General features: G+C 39.8%; 1 protein-coding gene across 4 annotated transcripts in view; it reads right to left on the reverse strand.

Annotated features, from left to right (window-relative positions):
• The window catches only part of SEMA3D (semaphorin 3D), a 147,995-nt gene that overhangs the window by 66,953 nt on the left and 56,922 nt on the right, over positions 1-24,120 (reverse strand). For all 4 annotated transcript variants that reach the window (XM_040595919.1, XM_040595918.1, XM_040595916.1 and 1 more), the window contains 3 exons: positions 17,635-17,795; positions 4,647-4,709; positions 2,795-2,914 (listed from right to left, as the gene is read on the reverse strand). In XM_040595919.1, coding sequence (XP_040451853.1) covers positions 2,795-2,914; positions 4,647-4,709; positions 17,635-17,795 — 344 coding nt within the window. The remainder of the gene's footprint in view (positions 1-2,794; positions 2,915-4,646; positions 4,710-17,634; positions 17,796-24,120) is intronic.

Consider the following 24,120-nt stretch of genomic DNA (forward strand, 5'->3'; position numbering starts at 1 on the left):
CCAGATGGGCTTAAACCACGACAGTTAGCAGGCAAACCAAACTCTCAGGCTACTAAAGTGGATCACAGGAGAAAACTCAAATAAAAATTAAGCTTTTGTTTTGGTGTGGTTTTTTTCTGACGATGTTATTTCAGTGTCCCATTCTCCTTTCTCTGAGATGTGTGACCCTGAGCTGCCGGGAGGACCCTGTGCCGTGCAACATGCAAGGAGGCTGCCTGCAAGTCCAGCAGGACTCGAGGGACTGGGGGCTTTACAGATCAGCATCAAATATTCCAGACTTCACCAGGACAAACTAACCAACACTACCAGGCACTCACACACAATTAACCTCCTGCTTTCCCTTTGGACAAAGCTTTCAAAGAAAAGAGCATCCCTTGGAGAGCTGTGGCTAACTGCACCAACCGGGCCAAACCTCTTCTTCACCGGCCAAGAGAAGTTTTGGCAGTGACTTCAGCAATAGCAAGATCAGGACTTTAATCCCCTTTAATTGTGTCATCCCGTAGGGGATTTGTACAGCTTCAAAAGCAATGTCTGCTGTGGTTTTCAGTCACCTGACCCACACTGTTTCCACAGCCCTGGCACTGGCTGGCAGACCACTGGGCAGAGCCGCCAAGCAGCTCCCAAAGGTCAGCAGAGCCCTGCCTGGTCTCACAGCCCCCATGAGGCTATCTCAGGCCCTGGCTTTCCCAAGCATCCCACAGCTTCCTGTAGAGGCTCTAATTACCGAACGTCTATTATCCATTCTTATAAGTCAGAGATAAAAAAAAAAAAAGGGGGGGGGGGGGGGGAAGGGAGAAAAGAAATACTAAAAGAAGAGCTGTGCAATAACGTGCTTTGCATTACTATGTAGGGCTCCTGGCTCCAGTTCCTACAAGGAGACATTTTCAGCTGCCTGTCAAATTCATGTCAATGGGTCTGTCCTCAGCACCCTCCTGCCTTATCACATCTACCTGGAAAGGCAGCACAAGACCAGTGGCTGTAGGGTGCTTGTGGTCCAAGAAGGAAAAGGAAAATACGCCTGATGCTATTCAAAGCTGTTAATTCAGTAGGAGGCTTAGAAGCGATGCACCAGCAGAAGAAGCGTGAGCAGTGCTGCACACTGTCCGACCGACCACTGCAGCTGAGCAACCAGGAGGAATGCAGCAGAGGCAGGCCTGGGAGACACTGAAGGAATTAGGAAACACAATACCAGGATTCTTCTTTCATTTCCTCTCATAAGGTAATTGGTCACGTCTAATTGAGACAGACCCCTTGTCTAGACTGGCTCCTGGACTGAACAATCAGACCAAATCCATAATTTCATAACGTCTGATGAAAACAACCTTCACAAATGAAGTAGTTAAAGGTGCAATGGTAGAGTGAATAAGGCATCTTACTAATGACCCAGAGGTAAACCACAGCTGCCTTATACTCTTGCTGGGAGCTGTTCTGTTCAATTCAGCGAGGTATTTGATCATTCAGGCTAAGGAATCAGCATGATATGAGGTATCTGAAACTTCAGTTGCTCCCACTGTAGTATTTAAAGTAGCAAAGCAAAGAAGCCAACAAAATTATTTCATTGCAAGCCCAATTATACAGCATATACCAAACAATAGCAAAAGCATTAATGGCTTATTAGGGAAAGAACACCACCGTGCAGATTTCAAGCAGCTTCAGTTTTCTGTAACATAGGCAGTCCCTCTGGGCTGGTCAAACAACCCACAGATTGTGTTGAATATAATGATGGGTCTCAACCTGGGCAAGCACTAATAACTTCTTTCTTTCTTTCTTTTCTTTTTTCTGCAAGCATCTGCCCTTGATTCCACATGTCAGAATACCTTTAACGTGTACATATTTTAGGTTATCACATTTAATAACATATCACTAGACCCCACTTCTTTTATCCCAGAATTTCAACAAGACACCAAGAGAAAGCTATTTCTATAGTTATTTCTATAGCTATAGCTATTTCTACAGCCTGCACCGCAGGCAAGTAGCCAGACAAGTCACATCTCGACACTGAGAACAGAGCCAGCGTTATAAATATAGCCAAGGTGTTATACATACAGGAGTTAAAAAGAGACTTGTGTACTAAGTGGCTGCTGACACAACACCAAAATTCTCCTGTTGTGGGGGTTAGGTCTCAAACATTTACCACTTAGGACAGAGATTTCTTTGTCACCAGCAACTGCAGACCAGTCAGCTGCTGACTTCGGTTCAGGAATATGCCACTAGCGATGGAGGATACACAACATCTACTTAGTGACAGGGCTGCAAACTGTCTGCAACTGTCTGCAAGGTCCTAAGGTGCCTCCCTTGGACTCCAGCTCAGAAAACATTTACGAGCTGTGTACGACTCTCACGCACAAGGAATAGGAAACCATCTCTCTGGACCAAGGGTATACGGACATGAAAAGATAGACCTATGAGTCTCATCTTGAACTCTGCATGTGTGTGTGTGTGTGTGTGTGTATGTACGCAGAAAGTACATGCGGAAATGACTTACTAGAAAAGCAGACGTCTGGGTTAAATGTTCTCTTCACTTAGTTAATCATGTGAAAGTGTCATTCTGAAGAAGTTTGTGTATTGAGCCTTACTGCGGAAAGTGCTTTGTTCAAAAGAGATAGCACATACCGAATGTGAGAACAAGAGTTCCCGTCTGACCTGCAAAATCCACCATTTACTCTGTTATTTACGCAAGCTGCTGTCAGTTCATTTTTTAAACACTCACATAGTATTTTCCAATCTATGATGAATGCTAAACAAAATGAAGGTTATTCCTTGGCGTGTCAGAGTAGTGAGGAAATTAAATTACCTCTTTGTGAGTTCCGAGTTCAATGTATCCACAGAGAGGGTGAAACGCTCCCGTGCCACAGACATAAACATGGGTTCGGTTGTAGGGCTGAAGAACCCTGATAAAATTGGCACATTCTGTCTATTGGGAAAAGAACGAGAAAAGTTAATCTCCACATTTATTCTTTCATGTTATACATTGTACTAAGTTATAGGCATAGTGTTGGTGTATTTAAACTCAAAATCACTGTAGCAGAGACTGTTTACTAAAAAGATGGAAGCTGCAACAGCTACACTTGCGCAGTGGCTATCTACTATGATGATGATGGTTCATCAATCAGACTTGCAAGACTAGTTCTGCTATAATGCTTGCAGCCACGAGAAGGTACATGTGTAGCACATTTGGAGGATATCTGCTTAGCCTGTGTTGTAGCAAACAACTTCTGTCAACAACTGGGCAGAGGTCGAAGAGCTACTGGGTTAGTCTGGCTGCCAATTCTCCCACCTTTGCTCCCAAACCAGGGTTCTGTGTGAGCTTTAGCACCAAGGTTGACATGATGGAAGTCATTGTGGTGGGCTGAAGGGCTTCAGCATAGTTCCAAGGGTATGTTTTGTATATGAGTGCACTTTCTTTGCACCAGCCACATTCTTCTGGTCACTTTTATTTGAGCATTTCTGAGTCCTACGGGATGCTTGGGTCAGTCCCGGCTTTAGCTGGACTCAGTCCTTGCTGGTGAGTAGCGCAGGCAGCTGCTGCATGCTGCAAGGGTTTCTCCATGGGGTGGTAGGAAAGGCTTGCCACAGCCTTCCCCAAAATTAAATATATACATACACATATAACAAGGTACTTAGGAAGGAATACACAAGACCTGTTCATAGGTCCAAGCTACCACCCTACACCTAAGTGAGAGGCCAGCTACACAGACCAATTAAGAAGCAAAAAGAAGATATTTATGATCTGTGTCAAAATAAATATCCCCCCCTCCAGTCCCTTTCCTTTTGTCTTGGTGTAGAAATAGATCAGCACAAATCCTCCATATAGAACAGTATTAGAATTTTCCCAGTACTCAGCAGAGGTGTTGTTTAGTTTTTCTCTGCTGTAAAGATAAGGGTAGCAATAAGTTAGGATAAAAAGTGGAAATTCCTCAGGCAGAGAGCTGAGAGAGTGTTTTGAGCTGGCACCCACCTTGGTAACAGACAAGCTGGATAGAAACTACAAGATTTGTGGAGAGAAAAGGAAGAAATTTTATTATACAGCAGCGAAATGTTTACATTTATAGTTGGCTCTAGGCACATGATGCAATCTGTACTATGCAGAAGAGATATGAAAGTTTTACTGTATGTACTAATGCACCTTAAATACGCTTCCTAAAGAGACTTTCTAAAGACTTGTTCCAGGGGAAAGCTAATGAGTCTGAGAGTTTGTTTTAACCTTAACTGCAGCTGTCTACAAATTAAGTTAATTTGTACTCTGCTGTGCTACTCTGTTTCATTAATGAATTATAATGAAGTTACATTCAGGATATTCCCAAGAAAAAAAGAAGCAGTTTGATGGGAAAGAACAGATTTCAGGGGAGTATCACCTGGGATACGGTTTGGAGGAAAGTCCATTCATCTCTCAACTGCATTTATTACACACAAAGATGGCTTAGCATGATTGCTGTTTGCAATACTGAACATTTTTTTTTTCTGGAAGCATTAACATCTAAAGGAAAAAGTAGAAGTGTAACATTTTTTTAAATTAAGAAAAAGACAGTTCATTAGCTCAGGAAAAAAGTGTAACAACAGCTGACTAACCCATTTTGTGCATTTAGAAACAAACATGCAGATATATAATATCGTCAGCAATAATAAAAAATATGTAACATACTTACATGGGCATCTTTCCCAGCTAATTTGCATAATTCTACCTTTTCTTTTGCTGCAGGCCAGTAAATCTGTAACATAGTTAAAATAAGACAGAGATTATGAATATTATAAATTGTCCTGTGACCTGTGGTTTATTTCCTTGAATGAACAGTTTAAACACATCTATACATTTCGAAGGAATTTGCATGTCAATTAAAATGAACATGACTTCAAATGCTACATGGGGTGGTAGGAGAGGCTTGTTGCAGCCTTCCCCAAAATTAAATACATATATATACATAAAATCATTACCAGGTTCCATTACAAAAAGTGAAGAGGCTTTAAATCAAAATCCCTGTCTTTGTTTATCGCTTCATTGTCTATATGTACTTTTAAAAAATGCTAAGTTGATCTGGCTGGCACACCTTGTCACCATTAGGAACTACATGGTTTCTCAAAGATATGATGAGCCAAATCATCTTGAAGCTACGCTGACTGCAAAACAAGGCAAATGACATTTGTGATTAATTTGGTCCGGTGAACTTGGCAAAGCCATTAGAAAAAAATACTTAGCTGTTACTGCCAATTTTCAAATGAAAAGAAGTTTTGTTCAAAAATCCTAAAAGTAGCTTAAGGGAAATTTGTAGAACAAAAAGTACATTTGACAGAAATCAGTAGCGCATGGTTTAAAAATGTCACCCATCAACACTAGCTGAGTTTGCTGAGAAAATGACATAGACGTTTAGAGGAGAATCAGTACTTTAGATAATTGGTAGCATGCATTATCACTGTTTCTCTTTGTTCTTTCGTCTCCACTCCAGAATTCTATAAACTAGGTTTTGGTGTAGATGGAGCCAGAAGACAAACTACTATCAGTTATCGTAATCCCAGTTATGTTAGTGAAGAAATACCAATGAACGACAGCTCAGGTTCTGGCTTACTGATTTCAATGGAACAGTCAAAACTGGATATGACTGAGTACACGTTTGATTCTATTAAATTAAAAATAGAAGCTAAATAAAAACTCTCCCAGAATCACCTTGCTAAACATGGATCTTTTTTCCTTCTCATTTTGCAATGAGAATGCATAATGTTTGTCATGACTGGTAAAAACAACAACAAAAAATCACACTAATTTTTGAGAAAATATTAGTTAGGAAATTGCCTCAAGTCCCAGGAACCAGTATACAGATTATTAGTAGTCTTGGGTGCTCTAGAGGAGTGTTGAGTCTCAAATCACACTTATAAAATCTTAAATCATGAAATATATAGGAATAAAGAATTATCATAATGTGCATTAGGAAAAAATCATCATCAACGAAGGATGCACAACTCAACCACATGCCAGAGGAGCTAATTGCTGTAATATTCTCCTTCTCTCACCCAGCTGTTGGCACCTTGTAGGATGTGGCTTGCCATATACACAGGCTCAGTCCCACACCGGTAAGGAAAGTGAAAGAGTGCCCTGTGTCAAATAGGTTTAGCACTGTCAGAAACCTACAGCCAGCATGCCTCTCAATCTGAAAAGTCTTTTTTTTTTCACTTCCCTTTCTCTTCCCAATGAAAATGGATGGATTGGCTTTCTGCAAGGAAATTAATTTCCTCTGAACTGAATTTACAGTTACCTTTCTGATGAGAAGCTCTTGGTAAAGATAACGCATTGTAAGTTACTGAAACCTTAACCCTTTACAGCAATATTTACTTAAAGTCGAGATAAGGCAGTATAACAACATCTCAGCACAAATCTACTTTCCCAGAGCATTTTCTCAGATTGATGTCATGATAGCATTCAGGTATGAAAGTGCAATCTGAAATCAGCCGTGCCACCAGATTACACAGTGCACAATGCCAGAAAGTACTAAGAACAGTACTGGAAACATTGCAAAGCCATCGAGAGGAGCCAAAGGCAGCACCAGTCAACCCATCTGGTCTCCGCCTGGGCAGAGTGGGATGAGTCTGGCTTGTAGTGCTGGTTTGGTTAAAGAGGAGAGCTAAGGCCTAAGAAGTGCTGGTGAAGAAAAGCTGAGGAAAGGGACCAGCTGGAGAAGTAGATCACAGATCTCCAAATACATTTGGCCAAGGAGACGTAAGCTGAGACCTGATCTTCTTGTACATAAACTTTATGCCCAGTTCTGGCCAAGATCCCTATATCGGTAACAGAGAAGGCTAGCAGTCTTTGGGGGTTGCTGGATATTTCTGGACAAAGTTTAGGTATCCAGTTAGGCAGACAAGATGCCCCTCTGCGTGCTTTTGAAAATGCTCAGCTCTCCTTGCCAACTACACAGAACTGGACCTCTGCTTTGGGAGACCCAGTTACATTCGAGGACATCTGCTTAAAGGCATGACATGTATTAATGGACTCGACTCTACCCTCAATTCTCCTACAGATTCCTTCATGGGAAATAGTGGGTTTTGTACAAGGCTGAGATATACACACCCCTTTTCTATGATAATTTACCATAGTCAATTATAGAAAATTAAAAAAAAAAAAATCAATTGTTTTACTTTCTGGCTACTCAACAGCCTTAGCATTTAGCATTATACAAGGCCACATTAGACAATGAAAAGTGAAGCTAAGCCATCCAACTTTAAAATCAATTTGCAGTTATATATGGGGGAGTTAAAGTGTAACTCATTTGCTTTCCACATGAGAAATGAGAGGTTCCCAGAAACTGTCAGTTCCACATTGTAATAGGTCAAGCAAAATGCATAATAAATAATAGCCAATGTGCTGAGCAAGAAAGCATAAACTTGATTTTTTATTACATCACATGCTGTGTAACAGTACCATAGATCTGGTTCCCTCACACACTGACACACAAGTAACTTTACACATAATAAAATGGTCTCACTAAATTTTCACACGCATAAGCTTATTTACATGCATCTGTATTGACTTTTTGTAGGGGGTGAAATTAAGTCATAGTATTATATTTTATTCAGACTAATTACTTAGTTTCATAATATGTAAAAATAAGACTAGATGCTCCAGTAGTTTCTTCTATATTCAAAATCTTTGAGCTTGTAGATGGCCTGATGCTTTGAAATTGGTTGAGTATTTTTCACAGTTGCTTTCAGTTTACAGGCTGAATTCACAGTGGTAACATTTTATTTAACAAAGTCTTCTTCCTAAATTCCTCAAAAAGTAAAACCTCAAAGAAAGAAAATAATCCCAAATAACCAAACAATAAATAATAATGGTGACAACAAGACTGACATGTAAAATTATAATCATTTCATGTTACATACAATACAAATTATATATTTATATAAAATATTTTGTGGTTGCATCTGTATCTGAAATGTCTGGAGAAATCTTAGAATAGCTAGATGGGGTTACTGAGTTTAAGACAAGAATGCAACCAGTTGAAATACATGAACCATACACTTAAATAGGATTATTTTCTTCTCTTAATCTTCAGTTTATTTTCCTTGCAAAATATCTGTCTTAATGTTCCAAGGGTTGGCTACTGTCATGATTTCCTGATTTTATCTTCTATAGCCCAATTAAAAAAAAAAAAAAGAAAAAAAAAAAAAAAAAACAAAAAAAACCCACACAGCCAAAAAAACCCCTTACCATTAGTTTTAAATCATTCTACAAATATTTTCTTAAATTTAGCAACAGGAAAGGAATTAAAATCTCCTAATAAATGCAAGCTAATAAGTTCTCCACTAGCAGAGTGAAAGAAAACTTCCCAGGAGTACAAAATTAAGTAATACATAAGTGTAGGACAGATAAGGTATCACTTTAAAGGGTAGCTGGAAATTGATTTCTCATTAGAACAAAACATTAAAAACCACAAAGGTCCTTTTCAGATCAGGAACAGAGTAATTTCTAAAAGTAACATTTTCCCTTCTGCCAAATATGTATTTTTTCTATGAGAAGAAAGGAATGAAAAGGGGAAAGTGAAAAACAAACAAACAAAAAGATTATTTACATACATAAATTGATATGTGGATGCTGAATATATTGTTATAAGTATATACAAATAATAGCTGGACTCACTTCTAAGAGTTTCATTTCAGCTGCCATCTGTCATGAATTAGCAATACTGGTTACAAGCAAGATTTTCCTCATCTTTCTGTACATATCTTCGTCCAGGTTTTTTCCTAGGCTAACAGACTCTAAATCCTTAGGAGAAGTGATGCCTCAAACACACAACAGTGAACTCCAATTCCAAATAAACTGTTGTACAAAAGTCCAGCTTTTCCAAGAGTTGTTTCTAATGAAGTTACTAAATTTAGGTTGATGCAGGATTTTACCAAAAGACTGGGAAATACGGTATATCATGACAAAATAAAAGAGGAGGAACACAACTTATCTAAGCAAATTACAGGCCTGTTGGTCTTATTTCATCTGTTTGTAAGGCTTCAAAACTAATTTTCAGTTAGGGAAGGAATAGCTTAAGTTTCCAGTGAAAATGAAGTATGGTGCAGAAGACAATATAACTTGGTAAAGAGCTACTATTCTACTCCAATATTGTACTTTTCTTTAATAACATAGCTGAATTGAATACTCTATTAATGCAGTAGAGCACGTCTCCACCAGTGCTCCAGTTAAGTATTTATTAAGCGGCCACATGGAAATTGATTAGCTTATCTGGCAAAAATAGGCATTATTATAAGGAAAAATGGCCTGATAAGTAAAGAACTTGTGGCAGAAAGTTACTCATCAGGTTGCCCAAGAAATAGTATCAGAGCTCACCCTATTCCATATACCCTTCAGTAGCCCTGGCCAAAAACCCAGCACTCTGCAAGAACACGTGCAGATGACACGAAGCTGGGGAGCATCACTAATGCAAATAGACTGGTAATGTTACGCAGGAAGAATCAAAGGGCTCTGAAGACCAATTACAAACAGTCCAAGGGAACAGGTATAAACTGGTCATAAATAAATATAGAGTGTGGATTTTAACAAAAATAAATCTGAAGCATCAGTGTTAATGAGGTTCTGGTCTATAGCAACAACGTTGCTGAAGAAGTTGCATGAAGCACCCCACAAGGCCCCTTGCAGCAGCTTTGGACCAGGTTACGAAAGGAGTAACTGCTACACCAGGTAGTTGCTGATGATAGCAGGGAGCGAGACCAATTGACCAACGTGACTCCTTCCAGTTTCACAGCCATGCCAGCAGCAAGCACTTGAGTGTCCCACTGAGGTCGATGGTTTTCAGCAGCCCTGGGGGTTGTACCAGGACCTCTCACGTGCTTGACGCAGCACATGTGCTTCAGCACTCCTCTGTCAGCACAGTCTCTGGCAACAAAAACCCCAAGGTGTTTTATTAGCGGTACATGTAGCACCAGCAGGATGTGTCCATATCTGGAATGAAGGACACGGGCTGATCAGCATGTCTCGTAACACTCACTCGCTGCATCCGTGTCCTGTGAAGGAAAGGCTTGCTTCTTTCCTATTCCAAAGGAATAAGTGGTGGTAGGAAGCACTTAGAGGAAAACACATTGATTTTAAACAGCTGCTTGATGCAGCAAGGGAAAGCCTCCTTTCTTCCCTTGTTTTATTCTATGTACTAGATATTTGTTACATTGACTTATTTTGGCTTAAGGGAAGGCAAGCAAAAAAAAAAAATAAATTACACTTTCCTGGACATCAAAATTTCTTTTTAAGGCCTTGTGAATCACGTAGAACATAATTCAGAAGCTTAAGCTCATTGGTATGACCGGATTCCCCATATGACAGTCCCAACTGCAGCTCCCAAAGAACAAAGCCAGACTGAGCTGTAAAACCGTTGTCACGCTGGCATGTGCAATATGCTCCCCCTGAGAAACTCTCTGCCAAAACGCCCCTCCATGAGAAACTACTCCACTGCATGGAGAGGGAACAAAAAAAAAAAGGGGGTGGGGGTGGGATTCATGACTTAGCCCAATGTAACCATAAAATGGGTACAGTAAAGAGCGCAACATGATCCAAAACCACTAAAGTAAACCAGGAGACAGTCTAATCCCAGTTCTGCTATTGCCCTCCTATACGTGACAGTCAGATCTCAGTTTTCCCACCAGTAAAATGACAATAATGTGACTTGCTTTTTTCTTTCCCCACCACCCCTGAAGAATTTGTCAATTCATAGCTGAAAAATGAAAAGCAAAGAAAAACAGATCAAGGAGCCCTGAGAAAAGATCTGGCTGTGATCCAATAAGGCTGTCACACTGTTGCATAAGACAGTATCATAAATGTCACATCCCAGTGCTCATGGATTGCTTCCTGAGAACTAGGACATTTGTCACTTCTGCATACTGATCCTGGGTCACTTCACTGAAAACTACTGCAAGCACTAGAAATCTATTGAATTTCCCAACAAACCCTGGCTGGGATTTAACGCTTTTTTAGCATTAGCATTTTGCTGAAAACAGAGACTATTTTAATTAACAGGAAAACGAGCTGATTTTAGCATAGCATGCATGTACACCAGTTGCTCTCTAAATACCTCACATCTGTTGCATTCATGTGTGTGGTGTGGGAAGTCCACAGCCTGGGGAACTGGACAGATTGTTCTCATATACAAATCCTAAGAGGAAGGCTAGGCTGAGCAGTTCTTGTATCTGGAGGTCAATATTTGGAAGTCATCAGCAAACAAAGGAAGCCAATACATCTGAGTTCCTTATCTGAATTACTCCCTGTGTTTGAAACCTAACCAGGCTGTCTTTAGAATGAGATTTCCTTCACCTACTTTTCTTTTTACTGGTTTTATCAAGGTTTAGACTCTCAGGAACACTTAGAGATCCCTAGAAGCCAGAAACATATTCTTAAATCTCTTTAACATCTGCCAGAGATATTCCAGCAGGTATTCCTACACCTGATGCACTAATTCCATTCCCAAAATATACATCCAGGGAGTTACCTGCTCAGAATTTCCATCTCCAATTATAAAATTGAATCTCTGAAAGCTATAATTTGATATGGCATGAAGAGGGGGAAAAGAGGATATGAGGATTGTTTCAGAGTGATTTACAACACCACGGGAAGTGCCAGCATCAGTGTATGGCATTCTTTATTTTCACGCTGCTGTCAAATGGAGTAAAATGCCCTGGAAGTCAGAGGGAAATAACAGTTGTGTATTTGGATGCCACATTCACAGACTGTTGGTAGCTTAAATTTGGCAGGTGGCTGTTAGAGTGAAACCTCTTATTAGAACCAAATGGGCTTTTAATGTTGCATCTGTCTGAGGCAAAGCAAGATTTCCACGTGCCACAGTTCTCTTCAACTGTGACCCACACTCCAACATGACTGAAGAATTCATTACTTAGGGGTTTTCTGAAAAGTGCATTTTCATGTGTACGTTAGGAGCACATTTGAAAGCTTAAAGAAAACTGACCAGATGTTGATTTCATTTACACTGGATTAAATCTTGAAAGTCTTTAGTACTTTTACACTTCATTTTCCACAGTGTAACTACAGTAGACTTCTGACTACCTTCTGTTTCTCCTAAAAGGAAACTGTACACCAGGATTTTTAGGGCGAATGCATTGCTCCTGGCATGTTTTGGCATTGCTCCTGATATGTTTATTGCTTCAGAATGAAGACAAATCCTACCTTTGAAAAAGTCAAAGCCCAATACAAGCAAATATTTTCAGAGAGCAGGATACTGGCAATTCTTTATAGCTAAACACACGGGTAAAGTATAAAAATTACAACGGATGTTTATAGAAACATAATTTATAGCAACAATGCAAAAGGAAATAACAGAGGCACCCTCTTCCACCTCAGGCTGCTGTCATTCTGGTTACATACCGCTTTCTTCATATCTTGTCCATGTCTGTTGTTTTGTGTCTGTAAACACTGGTGAAAAGCTTCCACCTTTTCTACACAGGTGCCTGAATTTATCTGTCAAACAATTTCATGGACTCCGAAAGGTTTTCAGCCATTCAAAACAAGCGTAACGTAGGTCAATGGTAAGAGCTCGCCAAGGGGTGGCAAGCACAGGGTTATCACCTCTACCTCTGGACGTCCCTAACCTGAAGCACCATTACAGCTTCTCTTCATGCTCTTCTTCCAGTGCCCACTGTTGACCACCTATGGGGACAGGACACTAAAATATATGGACACCCCAGCAAAACCAGCCTTGTTTTATTGTAAATGATATATAAGATGTTTTCTATTTCTATTAAATTTGGAAGGAAGGGAAATACTCTAAAACAGGTGGAAATGAGTGTCCTGTGAACTACGACACCCAGAAAAGTTCCCTTCATTTCAAAACCAGGGCCATTTACTCCTGGGAATTCATTCCCCACGTATGGAGGGCCAAACCATGCCCTTGTCAAATCTCAACCTCACCTCAACAACTGTCTTAGAACTTTTTCTAGTCACAGAGACTAAGAACAAACCAACATGGTCCCAGATGGACTCATGACCATCCTCCACCTGTTCCACTGAGTTTATTCTAGACTAACCCAGTCCTCACGCCCTCACTTTCAGGACTTTAAGTATCTCCAGTAGTTTCCCCATGACTCTTTGGCCTTCACTGATGTTTCCTGGCAGCCTTTTTTCTTTGACAGGTTAAGGCTTCACCCACAGTCTAGAGCTTTTGCTGACAGGCAGAAAGATAAGTTCCTTTGAGTTATAGAATAAGCAGCACGTATTTGTTCAGAAAGGACCAGTCTCAGTATTCATATATATCTGTGTTTCAGGGCTGCAATAAACTTCTCTGACTCTGTATTCCAGAGGCTCTGGCTTGATGGCAGGAACCAACGCTTCAGTACTGGCTGAATTCCCACTGGGTTCATTCCTAATTGAAAGCAGGCTTACAAAGACTGACAGCAGGTTTCCCAGAGCAATGAAGGTAAAATTCAGCTCCTTATCTTCAGGGTGCTGTTATACATAAGTATGCATACGTAGTCAAATACATGTTCCCCTTCCTGTAGGGGTGGGTGGGTTACAATGCAGATAATGCAGAATGATCGTAGTGCTGATGTATAACCCCCCTTGGGCTGCTGCTAAGCACTGGGGTTATAGAAAGGTGCAGAATTTATTTGTGGGTATTTCATAAGCACTCACCCAGCTGATACATGTGTATGTCTATATATTCTATATATGTGTATATATATGCATATGTGGTTTTTGCTGTGAAATACAGATAAAATTCAATACAAGAGGACATTAAAGGATAAGTCACAGGGCAGCTGCAAGTGGTAAAGCCAAAAATTTAGTAGCAACAGTATGAACTAAGGATGCTCTAAGTAACAATAACTTGTGACCCCGTGCCAGTACCCACTGGGGCAGGTGAAAACAACTTGTTCCAAAGCTGCTGTTGGGGATCTGACATGTTTATCTATTTGGCCCACATGTGGCTGTGTCTTCTAGCACTGACAGCTCCTGCAGGTTGGCAGCTTTTCAAAAGCTTGTCAGCCCTTGATAGCATTCCTATTCCTGCAGAGATGGGCAGGTTGCGCTGCGGATTACACAGTGATAATAGCGCTGACATGTAATGCCGCTTCCACTGTTAGCGAGCACAGGACTTGCAGAAAGGTGCACCACTTCTTTGCAGCTATTTCATAAGAGTTTACCCAGCTGGCAACATTTTGTATTTAGTATTTGTTTAGTTTAAGGAGTAAAATAAGAAAGGCTTTAGGCAAACTCACAAGAAAATTCTATGTACTAAAGTAATCCTTTCAGCAGGATCTCAGACTTCAGAATTCCTATAAAATTTCTTTACCAACTTTTCCACCTCATGACATTAAACACGTTTCTTTGTGCATTGTACTTCTGCTGGTCATGACAGATTCATCTTATGCCCTGATAAATGGAGGTTGCTGCTCTTCTCTGCTTTCTTTAGCTGAACATCTTTATTTTTTTCCATAAGAAGTAACTGCAAATCTTCCAGTTCACAAATAGCTTGCAACACCTGTCAGGCATATAAGGATCTTTCAAGAAAAGACTGTGGCACTTGGTAACGTTATTCCTGCAATAGGAGCTAGAGGCTTCTATTCAGAACAGCTTTGCAGAAATTATATCCCTGATACAGAAAAATGATTATCCTCTGCTAAGCTTTAGCTATTTGTAGAGTGCAACCATTTTAGATTTCCACATTTGTCTTTCATTCTGGAGGAGTTTTCTATTATACTATGGTACATCCTGTTGTTTTATAATGAGGTTTGCAAGCACTGGAAACTGGATGGATTTTTTCAGGCTGCCAGCTAAGGAAGTTTTCAACCAATTACACAATAAATTGAATAAAAACTACAATGATTTTAAAAAATTGGAACTCCAAAAGAACTATTGATTTATTTCCTCAGGAAAAATATGCTAGGAAGTAAAGCCATAACTTAATATATGTAAGTTAAATTAACTAATTTAGGTAAATAATTAGGTTGTAAAAAGGAAGTTATTAAATGATACGTATATGTATACATTAGAGAAGGGAGCAGGAGACAGTGCTCTGGATGTTTCTTTGAATACTATTCCAGAAATGTCTTAATATACAGCATCAGGCTCTATAATATAATCTTGCCGAGTAATTATATCCACAGATGAGAATTTTCTGAGAGTAAATTGTTGGGGACCATGACTTGGCTTTTTGAGGTATCAGTAGTCCCTAATATAACAAATATCTGAAATTGAGAGCTTTTTCTCAAGTAATCTGAACCTACCCAGCATAGAGCATTCTACAGTTCATGTTCAGTTTTGTTTGTTTTTTTTTTAAAGAAAGGAACCCCCATACTACGCACAGCCTTACATTCTCATTTCAAAGCTCTTACACCTCTCTTACCCCCCTGCAACCTGCTGTCTTTCAACCCTTCTTTCTCAGAGTCATTAATAAACACATCACTTAGAGGCAGAAACTTAATATTCTAATCAATTACTTCTCATTTTAGCCGCTGTGTATAAGAATTATTTTTTTTTCCAGATGACTCTTACTCCAGAATAGTACAAAGGACACACTTCAGACCCTTGTAGTCCCAACATGTGTGGTTTCCTCTCACCAGGAAAGCCTGGAAGCAAGCCGCCTGGCCCGGCGCCAACCCAAACCACTGTCAGTCTAAACACAGCGCCCACAAACGCTACTTTCTGACACTTCCCTGCTGCTGGAGAGCATCCTTTAGCATTGAAACCTTGTCAGTGACTGAGACTTATATACAGCCTCTTGCACAACATCCTTCAACTCATGTCTTCCCTCCCCAAAAGAGTTTCTATCAGGACAGAGGAACCAAAGAGAAACACTTGTGTGATATTGTCTCATGTTACCTGTGAATTTAACTAAGAGGATAAGTTTATAAAGTTGCTGAATGGCCACAGGGATCTCAGAAATCAGCACACCAGGATGCTCTGCAGAGTTTTTCAGTCAGTTTTAGCTTTTTTAATATACTTTTCTTCAGTGTTTTGTCTGAAAAGTTAAAGATTACCTGAATGGTTAAACTAAGTAGAAATATCTGAACCTGCAGACACTGATTTTTTTTAGTCCACATGTGCAAGTTGTTATGAATTTTATTCCCTTCTTTCATATTACCACAGATATGTAGGCGTACTTTCTCTGTTCAGCTTACCAAATACACATTTTCATTCCAATACAAAGTGAGCCTCTGCTCTACAAAGTCTGTGTTGAGAGGCATCATCTGATTGTAAGCTAATTCTCCTGGCTCTGTCTGTGTTCTGCTCTTCTTGGAAAGCACAATAATCATTATGATCAGTTGTGGTTTGGCTAAAGGGAAAATTGTACCAGCTTGGATGGAAGGGCAGATCACGCAGGGTGCTACCACCTCCAGCAAGCTCTGAGCTAATCAAGCCCTGCCGAACATAACAGGAGGTGACAGCACTCAGCATCTCTCAGGAGGCAAGCAGCATCCTACAGAAATAGAAATCTGCTTTTCACACAGACAAAATTTGTTTTCTACAGAATGTCTATGTCAGAAATCAATCTGTAGTCTGAAAAATCTGCAATATGAATTATCAATGCAATATTCTAATGAGATGCTGTTTTTTGAGTAACCTACCGAGATGGCAGACGCAAGTTAAGTGTTCGATAAAGCATCCCAGGGAAGGAATTTCCCGAAATGCTCAGAATCTGAGTTCTAAAGAAACTGGCATTTGGAGCAATGCAGAAGCCAAAAGAAGAAATCAGATATTCAGCCTGGTACTGGAAGTCTTCTATACAACAATAGCAAGTGTTGCACTAAAACATGTCAGGCAAAACAGTTTTGTTACACCTGTTAAGCCCCTGTGCTGCAGTTGTATTAACTCAGGGTCAGTTACCTCTTTGGAGCTGATGGCAGAACACAGTAATTTAAAACCCCCTTCTGGTGCTTAAAGAAAATATCAAACACAGCTGAGAATTTAAATTTTCTTCAGTAAGTAGCATATCTGGAACAAGCAGGCAAGCAGTTTTCACGTGTGTTCCTGCACAAGCATCTGTTTTTTACATGTAGCAGTCAGTTGTGCTTACAAAAGCTCCAGTTCATAATTTCTGCTATAAATACTGAAGCCAAAATTACCATCCTATTATCTGGAGCTAATACATTGTCACAGGGTATGGGCAAGGTAGTGCAGGAGATTCCAGTGGAAGCTCCTCCTATCACTAGTAATTCTAGATATTAATATAAATGTTAATATTGAAATCACCACTAACATCTTTTACTGTAATTTAAACCATCTGCTCTGTTTAATATCACAGTAATCCCAATGATGCCAGGAAGCAAAGAAAGAGCTGTCTTCAGTTCCCTTCTTTCAAATGCTTTTATTTGAGGAGGGTGACCATGATCAGAGAAATTTAGAAGCACACACTCCGAGCTGCATTTTTGCCTATTTGCTGGTATTTTGATGCTGCTTTCATGCACTGCAAGGCTCCTCCAGGTAGCTGACCTCTTGTAGGACATCAGTCTCACAGGACATCACATAGCATGGGAAATTTAATTGACTAAAATAATCTGTATAATTCTGGGAGGTGAGATTATCAAATCCTGGTATACAGCACTGCACAACAAACCTGCCAGTTGCCCAGTGAAGGGGGGTGGGGGTAGAAAAAAGGAACAAAACTGCACTTATGAGATGAACTCTGTGTAAAACAAACTGACCTTTTTCACGTTTTTGTTTAAATCAACCAAGTTGAGCAGGAAGATGTGGTCTTTAGCCCCGATTAGCAGCCGGCCCCTCTCCTCATCTAGCAGCAGGGTTCGAAAATCAAGCCCCTCTGTTGAGCCCAGGAATGGGATGCAGCTGTTTGAAAGCAGCAAGTCTGTGGGAAAACGAAGAAAATCTTTATAATCAAAATGTTTACATATGACTCATTGGTGTCTTTTATAAATATATGCAACCAGCATGGAGTATGCCAGTGAGATAACTGCAGTCTTAGAGCATGTCTTTCCAGGGTCATAATACAGTTCCTATTAAACTTGGGGTTCTTTGAGTTTTTTATACTTCCAAATTGGGTAATATTTCCTTTCACAATACATTCTTCTGTATGAAATTTTCATAATAAATTAAAATTATGACATTAATAATTCAGAAAATCAGCAAATATTAGGGAAAAAAAGATCATTGCAAAATACATGTTATATCTTTCCTTTGTTGTAAGAAAATGAATGTATGTTTGTATCATCATACTATTAGATACACATGATCAAGGATTAATATCTCACCATATTTGGTGCTCTACATATAAAGCAGCAACGAAGGTCAATGCCAGCAAAGAATATTTAGGAGTAGGAAACAGGGGTTAGATGTGGCAGGCATTGTAGATCCATAAAATGGTTTGAGTTGGAAGGGATGTTTGACAACCCAGTCCATCCCCCTGCCATGGGCAGGGACACCTCCCACCAGCCCAGGTTGCTCCCAACCCCGTCCAGCCTGGCCTTGAGCACCCCCAGGGATGGGGCACCCACAGCTGCTCTGGGCAGCCTCTGCCAGTGCCTTATCACCCTCATCATAGAAAAATTCTTTACATCCAATTTCAATCTACCATCATCCAGTTTATCCTGTCACTACAGACCCTGGTAAAAAGTATTTCTCCTTCTTTCCTATAAGCTCCCTTTAAGCACTGAAAGGCTGCAATAAAGGGTCTCCCTGAAGATTTCTTTTCTCCAGGCTGAACAACCCCAACTCTCCCAGCCTTTCCTCACAGGAGCGGTGCTCCAGCCCTCTGACCATTTTTATGGCCTCCTCTGGACCAAATAGAAGGGGAGAATCTACTGGCCATGCTTCTTTTGATACAGCCCAGGATACGGTTGGTTTCCTGGGTTGCAAGCACACATTGCTGGCTCACATCCCACTTTTCATCCAGCAGCATCCCCAAGTCCTTCTCTGCAGTGCAGCTCTCAAGCCGTTCATCACCCAGCCTGTTGTTGATATTGAGGACTGCTACAACCCAGGTGCAGGACCTTGCACATGGTTCACATGGGCCTCCTCCTCCAGGCTGTCAATGGACCTTCAAAGATCATTTAGTCCAACTAAATGAGTATAGTATCCCTTCCCTCAAGTGTATCAACTGCACCACTCAGCTTGGTGACAGAGCACTCAATCCCACTATGTCATTGATGAAGATATTAATTAATATTGATCCCAGTACAGACCTTCGAAGGATACCACTCAAATGATTTCCACTGGGACATTAAGCCACATATAGAGTTGAGAAGAACTGGAAGGAGGTAACAACCGTAAGGTGTATAGAAAATTTATTACAAGGTTCAGTTTACCCATTGTCTAATATTAAGTTCTGGTGGCAGTATAGGTAATTGCTACAACTAATTTTTCAATTACTATCAGCTCAATTGAGATCTGAATCAACAGCCATTAGCAGAAGTAAATCTCTAGAGCATAGGATTCAATGAAAGCAATACAGAGGCACGTGACGGGCAGCATCCAGTAGCAGCACCTCTAAAACCCTGATGTCTTTATTTGCCTTACAGAGGTGGCAATAGGTGGCTGTTCCTGCATCCTTGCCCCCTCTGCAGAGGAAGTTTTCCCTATAAAAAGCACAAATTTGACACTTTTTACTGTGTTTTAATAGTGGCTTCCAATCTCTTTCAAAAGGTAACAAAGAAAAACATAGTTCTCTATGAAATTAATGAAAGAATCTATGCTTCTCTTGTAAAAAAAAAAGCTAAAAGACTGTAAAGTAGAAAGTCTGTAACCTTTTGCTTAATGAATACTCTGTGGGTGTAATTCTGGATGAGGACACAAACAACGTATAGAAGAGAGCACACAGGGAGTTTAGTCTTGTTGGGTAGCCATTAATTTGGGGACAACGAAAATAAATGTGAATCAATTCTTCCATGAGCAAACTTTCCAAGCTAAACTATTCAGAAATCTTCAGACAGAAAGGCAAATCCTGTATTTAATTGAACATAAAACTGAGGGTATTTCCACATTCCTGGCACTGGATGGACAGCGTAGCCTTCCTGCTAGAGAAGCCAGACATAAAGCACAAGTTATTTACACTGCTTAAGCATGATGAAAATCAGGACCGGTGTTTTGCAGAGTAACTCCTGAGCAAAATAAAGAGAAAGAAAAAAACCCAAACCAACTTTTTTCTCCAAGGTGTCTCATAAAACATGTAACAGGCAAAACACAGATTAAGTCCTGTTGTTGGCTAATAAACAGCACCGTGGGAAAAAAAATCATTATTAATCTGACTACCTGGTATATAATTATGACAATTATTTTTTGGCTCAGACACTTCTACTTAAGCTCATGTGGTTTCGTCTGGCTCAGTGCTGAATGTTGTTATGGTACAGCCTGAAAACAAATTGTCTTGTATTGCAGCTACTATTCCCCTAGGTGAGATTTATTTGGCAGTGCTTTGAAAAAAAAAAATCTTACTTTGCATTGAAAAAATAAATCCAACATTAAGCACTACACTGCTTTACACCAGTAGTGTCCTTTCTCACAAATCTTTTGTGAATACAAAGATGTCACGCTTGGGTTCGTTTGTTTGGTTTTTCCCCCCAATTTAGTGATAATTTAAAAGATCTGGTTATTAACTGACAGCAAGATCACTTAGGAACAACTGGTTAGCATGGTACGTTACAAAAACCCATAGCCCGATCCAGACTGCTTACACTGGAGCGGGCTGATGAATAGCCAAGCCAGTTTGAAAAATTTTACAAAGGAAAAAGAAAAGCCTTCTAAACACAGGATTTCTGAAGCTTAGCTCCCTCCACTAGTATGTTTTCACCCAACAAAAAATAAAGATGTACTCCTGACACATTGTTACTGGGTTCTCTGTTACAGGACAGTCACTTCTAGCAGAACTCTTATTTCTGTGTGATGTCCATGTGTCGTCACCAGACGTCATACTCTGCACAGACCTCCTCCCTTGTTTTTTCCTGACTGGAAATTCTAGGTACTGGATATGATGGAGCTGTTTATTGGGAAAGAGTTCTCTGATGCTGATCACAGCGGGAGGTTTTAGCTCCCTTGAGTTACTCAAATTCTTCTGGGCTGATCTCTGTAATACCGTTTATCAGCCAAACATTGCTGGAGTACATCGTTCTCTTCTCCACCCATGACATAAGACCTGGCTGCATTACTAGATTATCTGATCCACTGTACATAATAAAAAATGCTTTATAATTACTGTGGTCTAGATTAAATCTCTATTTAACAGTTCTGTATCCCAATTAATACAGAAGATGGAAGGAAGAGGAATAGAGGATCACAATATCTAGTAATTAATCATGCACAGGCATTAACAGGAGAGATTAATGAATCTCACAGGCTACTGTATTTCAGCAATCCATATCACCCTCCATGCTTTTTAAATCTCTTCTGATGACAAGCTCTCAGTCGTATCACAGCGCTGTAGGACATGAGTAACTAAGATGCAGAATATGAGGGGAAATTCCTTCTTGTCTCCAGCCGTCAGAATTTGATCTGAGTGAGGTTAAATGATAACGTTTGTGCAAATGCTCTAAAGCACTTTCATTGCTCAGAGTCATGCAGCCCATGGGCCTTTGCAAGGATGTCACTTGCCAAGATACGTAAACCCAATTCTCCACATACCTGAAAGGAGATGACTGAGACTGGTCCCACTTCCCATTTCATTCTTATTTGGAAGGAATGCTCTCTGTAGGACCATCCCAAACGGACATACATCATCTTTCTCTTAACACCTCTTCTATTTCTCAGTAAAGAACCACATAGGACAGCTACAACAGGGAGGGGAAAAGCTGTCTCAGGGCTGAGACACCCAAGTAGGAATGAGCCCTGCCTGGTGCCTTGTACAGTCATTTGTTTCACTGCATCATAAGGAAAACATCTGTAAAACATTCCAGATGGAAATGACAGCATTGCACACTGGTTTGTTACTGACACAAACGACAACACAAGCTGTAAAGTGGTGAAGAATCATGTTCGGCCAGTTATTTACTAACTATTGAAAAGAGCTTGGAAATAAGACTCTGAATGCGGCCACTGATATGATTAAAATTGAAACATGACCTAATAAAATTTGTCAAGTAAACACTAACAGAGAACTGATTAAATTACAGCCAAATTAATCATTGTTCTCACTCCACAAAAGCAAAACAATCCAATCTTATGGGTTGAAGTTGCCTTTCACAGCAAGATATATTTAATATCACAAAGGCTATTACACTGCAAAAATTTATTATGAAAAGCACATTTGCCCAATGGTTTTCAAACTTAGAGCTTACAGAAAGCCATTGATTTGAATCACTGCATCTCTGTAGCCACGTTAATATAGAAACAACATTCTCATAATGGACAGACACAAAGTTAATTACAGGGATGGTCTTTCATGAGTACAGGCACAGCACTCCATTTATAGTATTTGCTGTTTTACTGAAAATTAAGTACTTGTTTCCAGTCTGTAAATTAAATGAATATTCAGCAACTCCCTTTCTGGGTTAATATTTCACTGTTGAGTGACAGAAGCTGGAATAATGACTGGTTTTTACTCATTTACAAAAGTATCTCAGTGGACTTGGCTCACAACAGCATGATCATTGCTTACTTAAATAATCTCCAGCAGCAGAGACATAGCATAAAAGCTTTGAATGAAAAGATGCCATTCTGTTCTAATAATATGTATTTACATTTATACAGTGTATTTCGACTTTTTAACCCAAGGTCACATATGTGCTGACTGTGCTGCCATTCCTCAACTCCAGCATGGTATAAGCTTACTGCAATCTGGAACCACTTGGTCAAGACCCAGAACTGCCTTTGTGGCCAGTTACAAACATTTTCCCGATGACAGGCCACACCTAAATTGGCAGAAAGGGAAGTCCTCAACCTGCTTCAAAACAGCTACATCTAATGACACCTTTGAAGGACTCCAAATTTAAAGGCTGTATATTTATGTAATTTTCATATACAGTAAAAATAAGAGATCACAGTTTTCCTCAAATGCTGAAAAATACCCGTGACAATTTACACGGGTGTTGTGTGAATCCTCAACTGCGATTTTGAGATAAGGAAATGTCAATATAGCATGAATACAGCAATTTATTTAATTCCTAGAGTATTCTGAGTTTAAAAGATTCAAGATTGACCCCATACGTATTTGTATGAAGGCAAAGAGAATAGGTCCAGTCTATCACCAATCTCTACTACATATTACAAGAAGCAAGTTATATTCCATTTAGCTGCATCTCACCATGGACAACGATGATTTGTTGTGCATGCCATGTGGCTCTCATTGCTACACAACTAATTTTATTTGGCCCAGAGGAAAACCTCAAATTCAAGGCACAGAAGGGCCTTTCCAAAAGGATATGGATTATTGGGAACAGAGAAACATGATTTCTTCTTGTCACAATATTGTGTAAAAATCTTGGTTCTCTTCCTGAGTAGTTCCCCAAACCACCTTGTACTCTACCACATATTTTGGGGTTAGGTACTTCTGTTCCTTTTTTAGGATTGAATTGTTCTCCAGAAGGGTGTTACAGCCTAGGAAGGTGACAACTTTTTTTTTTCTAAAGATTGATCCAAATTTCAGAAACAGTCTACTGCTGGATTTCAGGAACTTTCTGGGTGTCTTCGCTTTTTGTTCCAGGGACTTTTATGGGCCTGCTCAGCCATCAACCAACTTCCCATTTCCCACATCTCTGTTTGCAACTACTTACTGATGGATGTCAAATCTATCAGCATATACAACACAGAAAATCATATTAATAAAGTAGTTCTATTATGCATTGCACTATGCTTCTCAAACCATCATTGCAGACAAAGGTAACTGAGCAACAACTCTCTCTGCAGAACTGTGAAGCTTTTTTTTTTAAAAAAAAACAAACACCACCACCTCTCATCAGGAGAGTACAGATCATTTTATCTTCAGATAACCTTCACAATGACTACTTCACCCATAATGAGAAGAAAAAAAAATATGCTGTGGGACCTGATTCTCTTTCATATCAGTAAAGCTCACTTGAAATAAGTGCTTCTGCAAGATGAGAACTGAGACTACTGCAGATTATTTAGTTCATCTGTTTCAGAGCTAGGGGTTATAATCAATCTACGGTCCCATCTTTGTCTGACTCAGTGTCTTTTAAATCCTCAAAAAGGGTAATACTGTAAAACAAAACAGGTAGTTGCTTACC

This window comes from Falco naumanni, chromosome 5, assembly GCF_017639655.2.
Source record: "Falco naumanni isolate bFalNau1 chromosome 5, bFalNau1.pat, whole genome shotgun sequence".
Taxonomy (NCBI): domain Eukaryota; kingdom Metazoa; phylum Chordata; class Aves; order Falconiformes; family Falconidae; genus Falco; species Falco naumanni.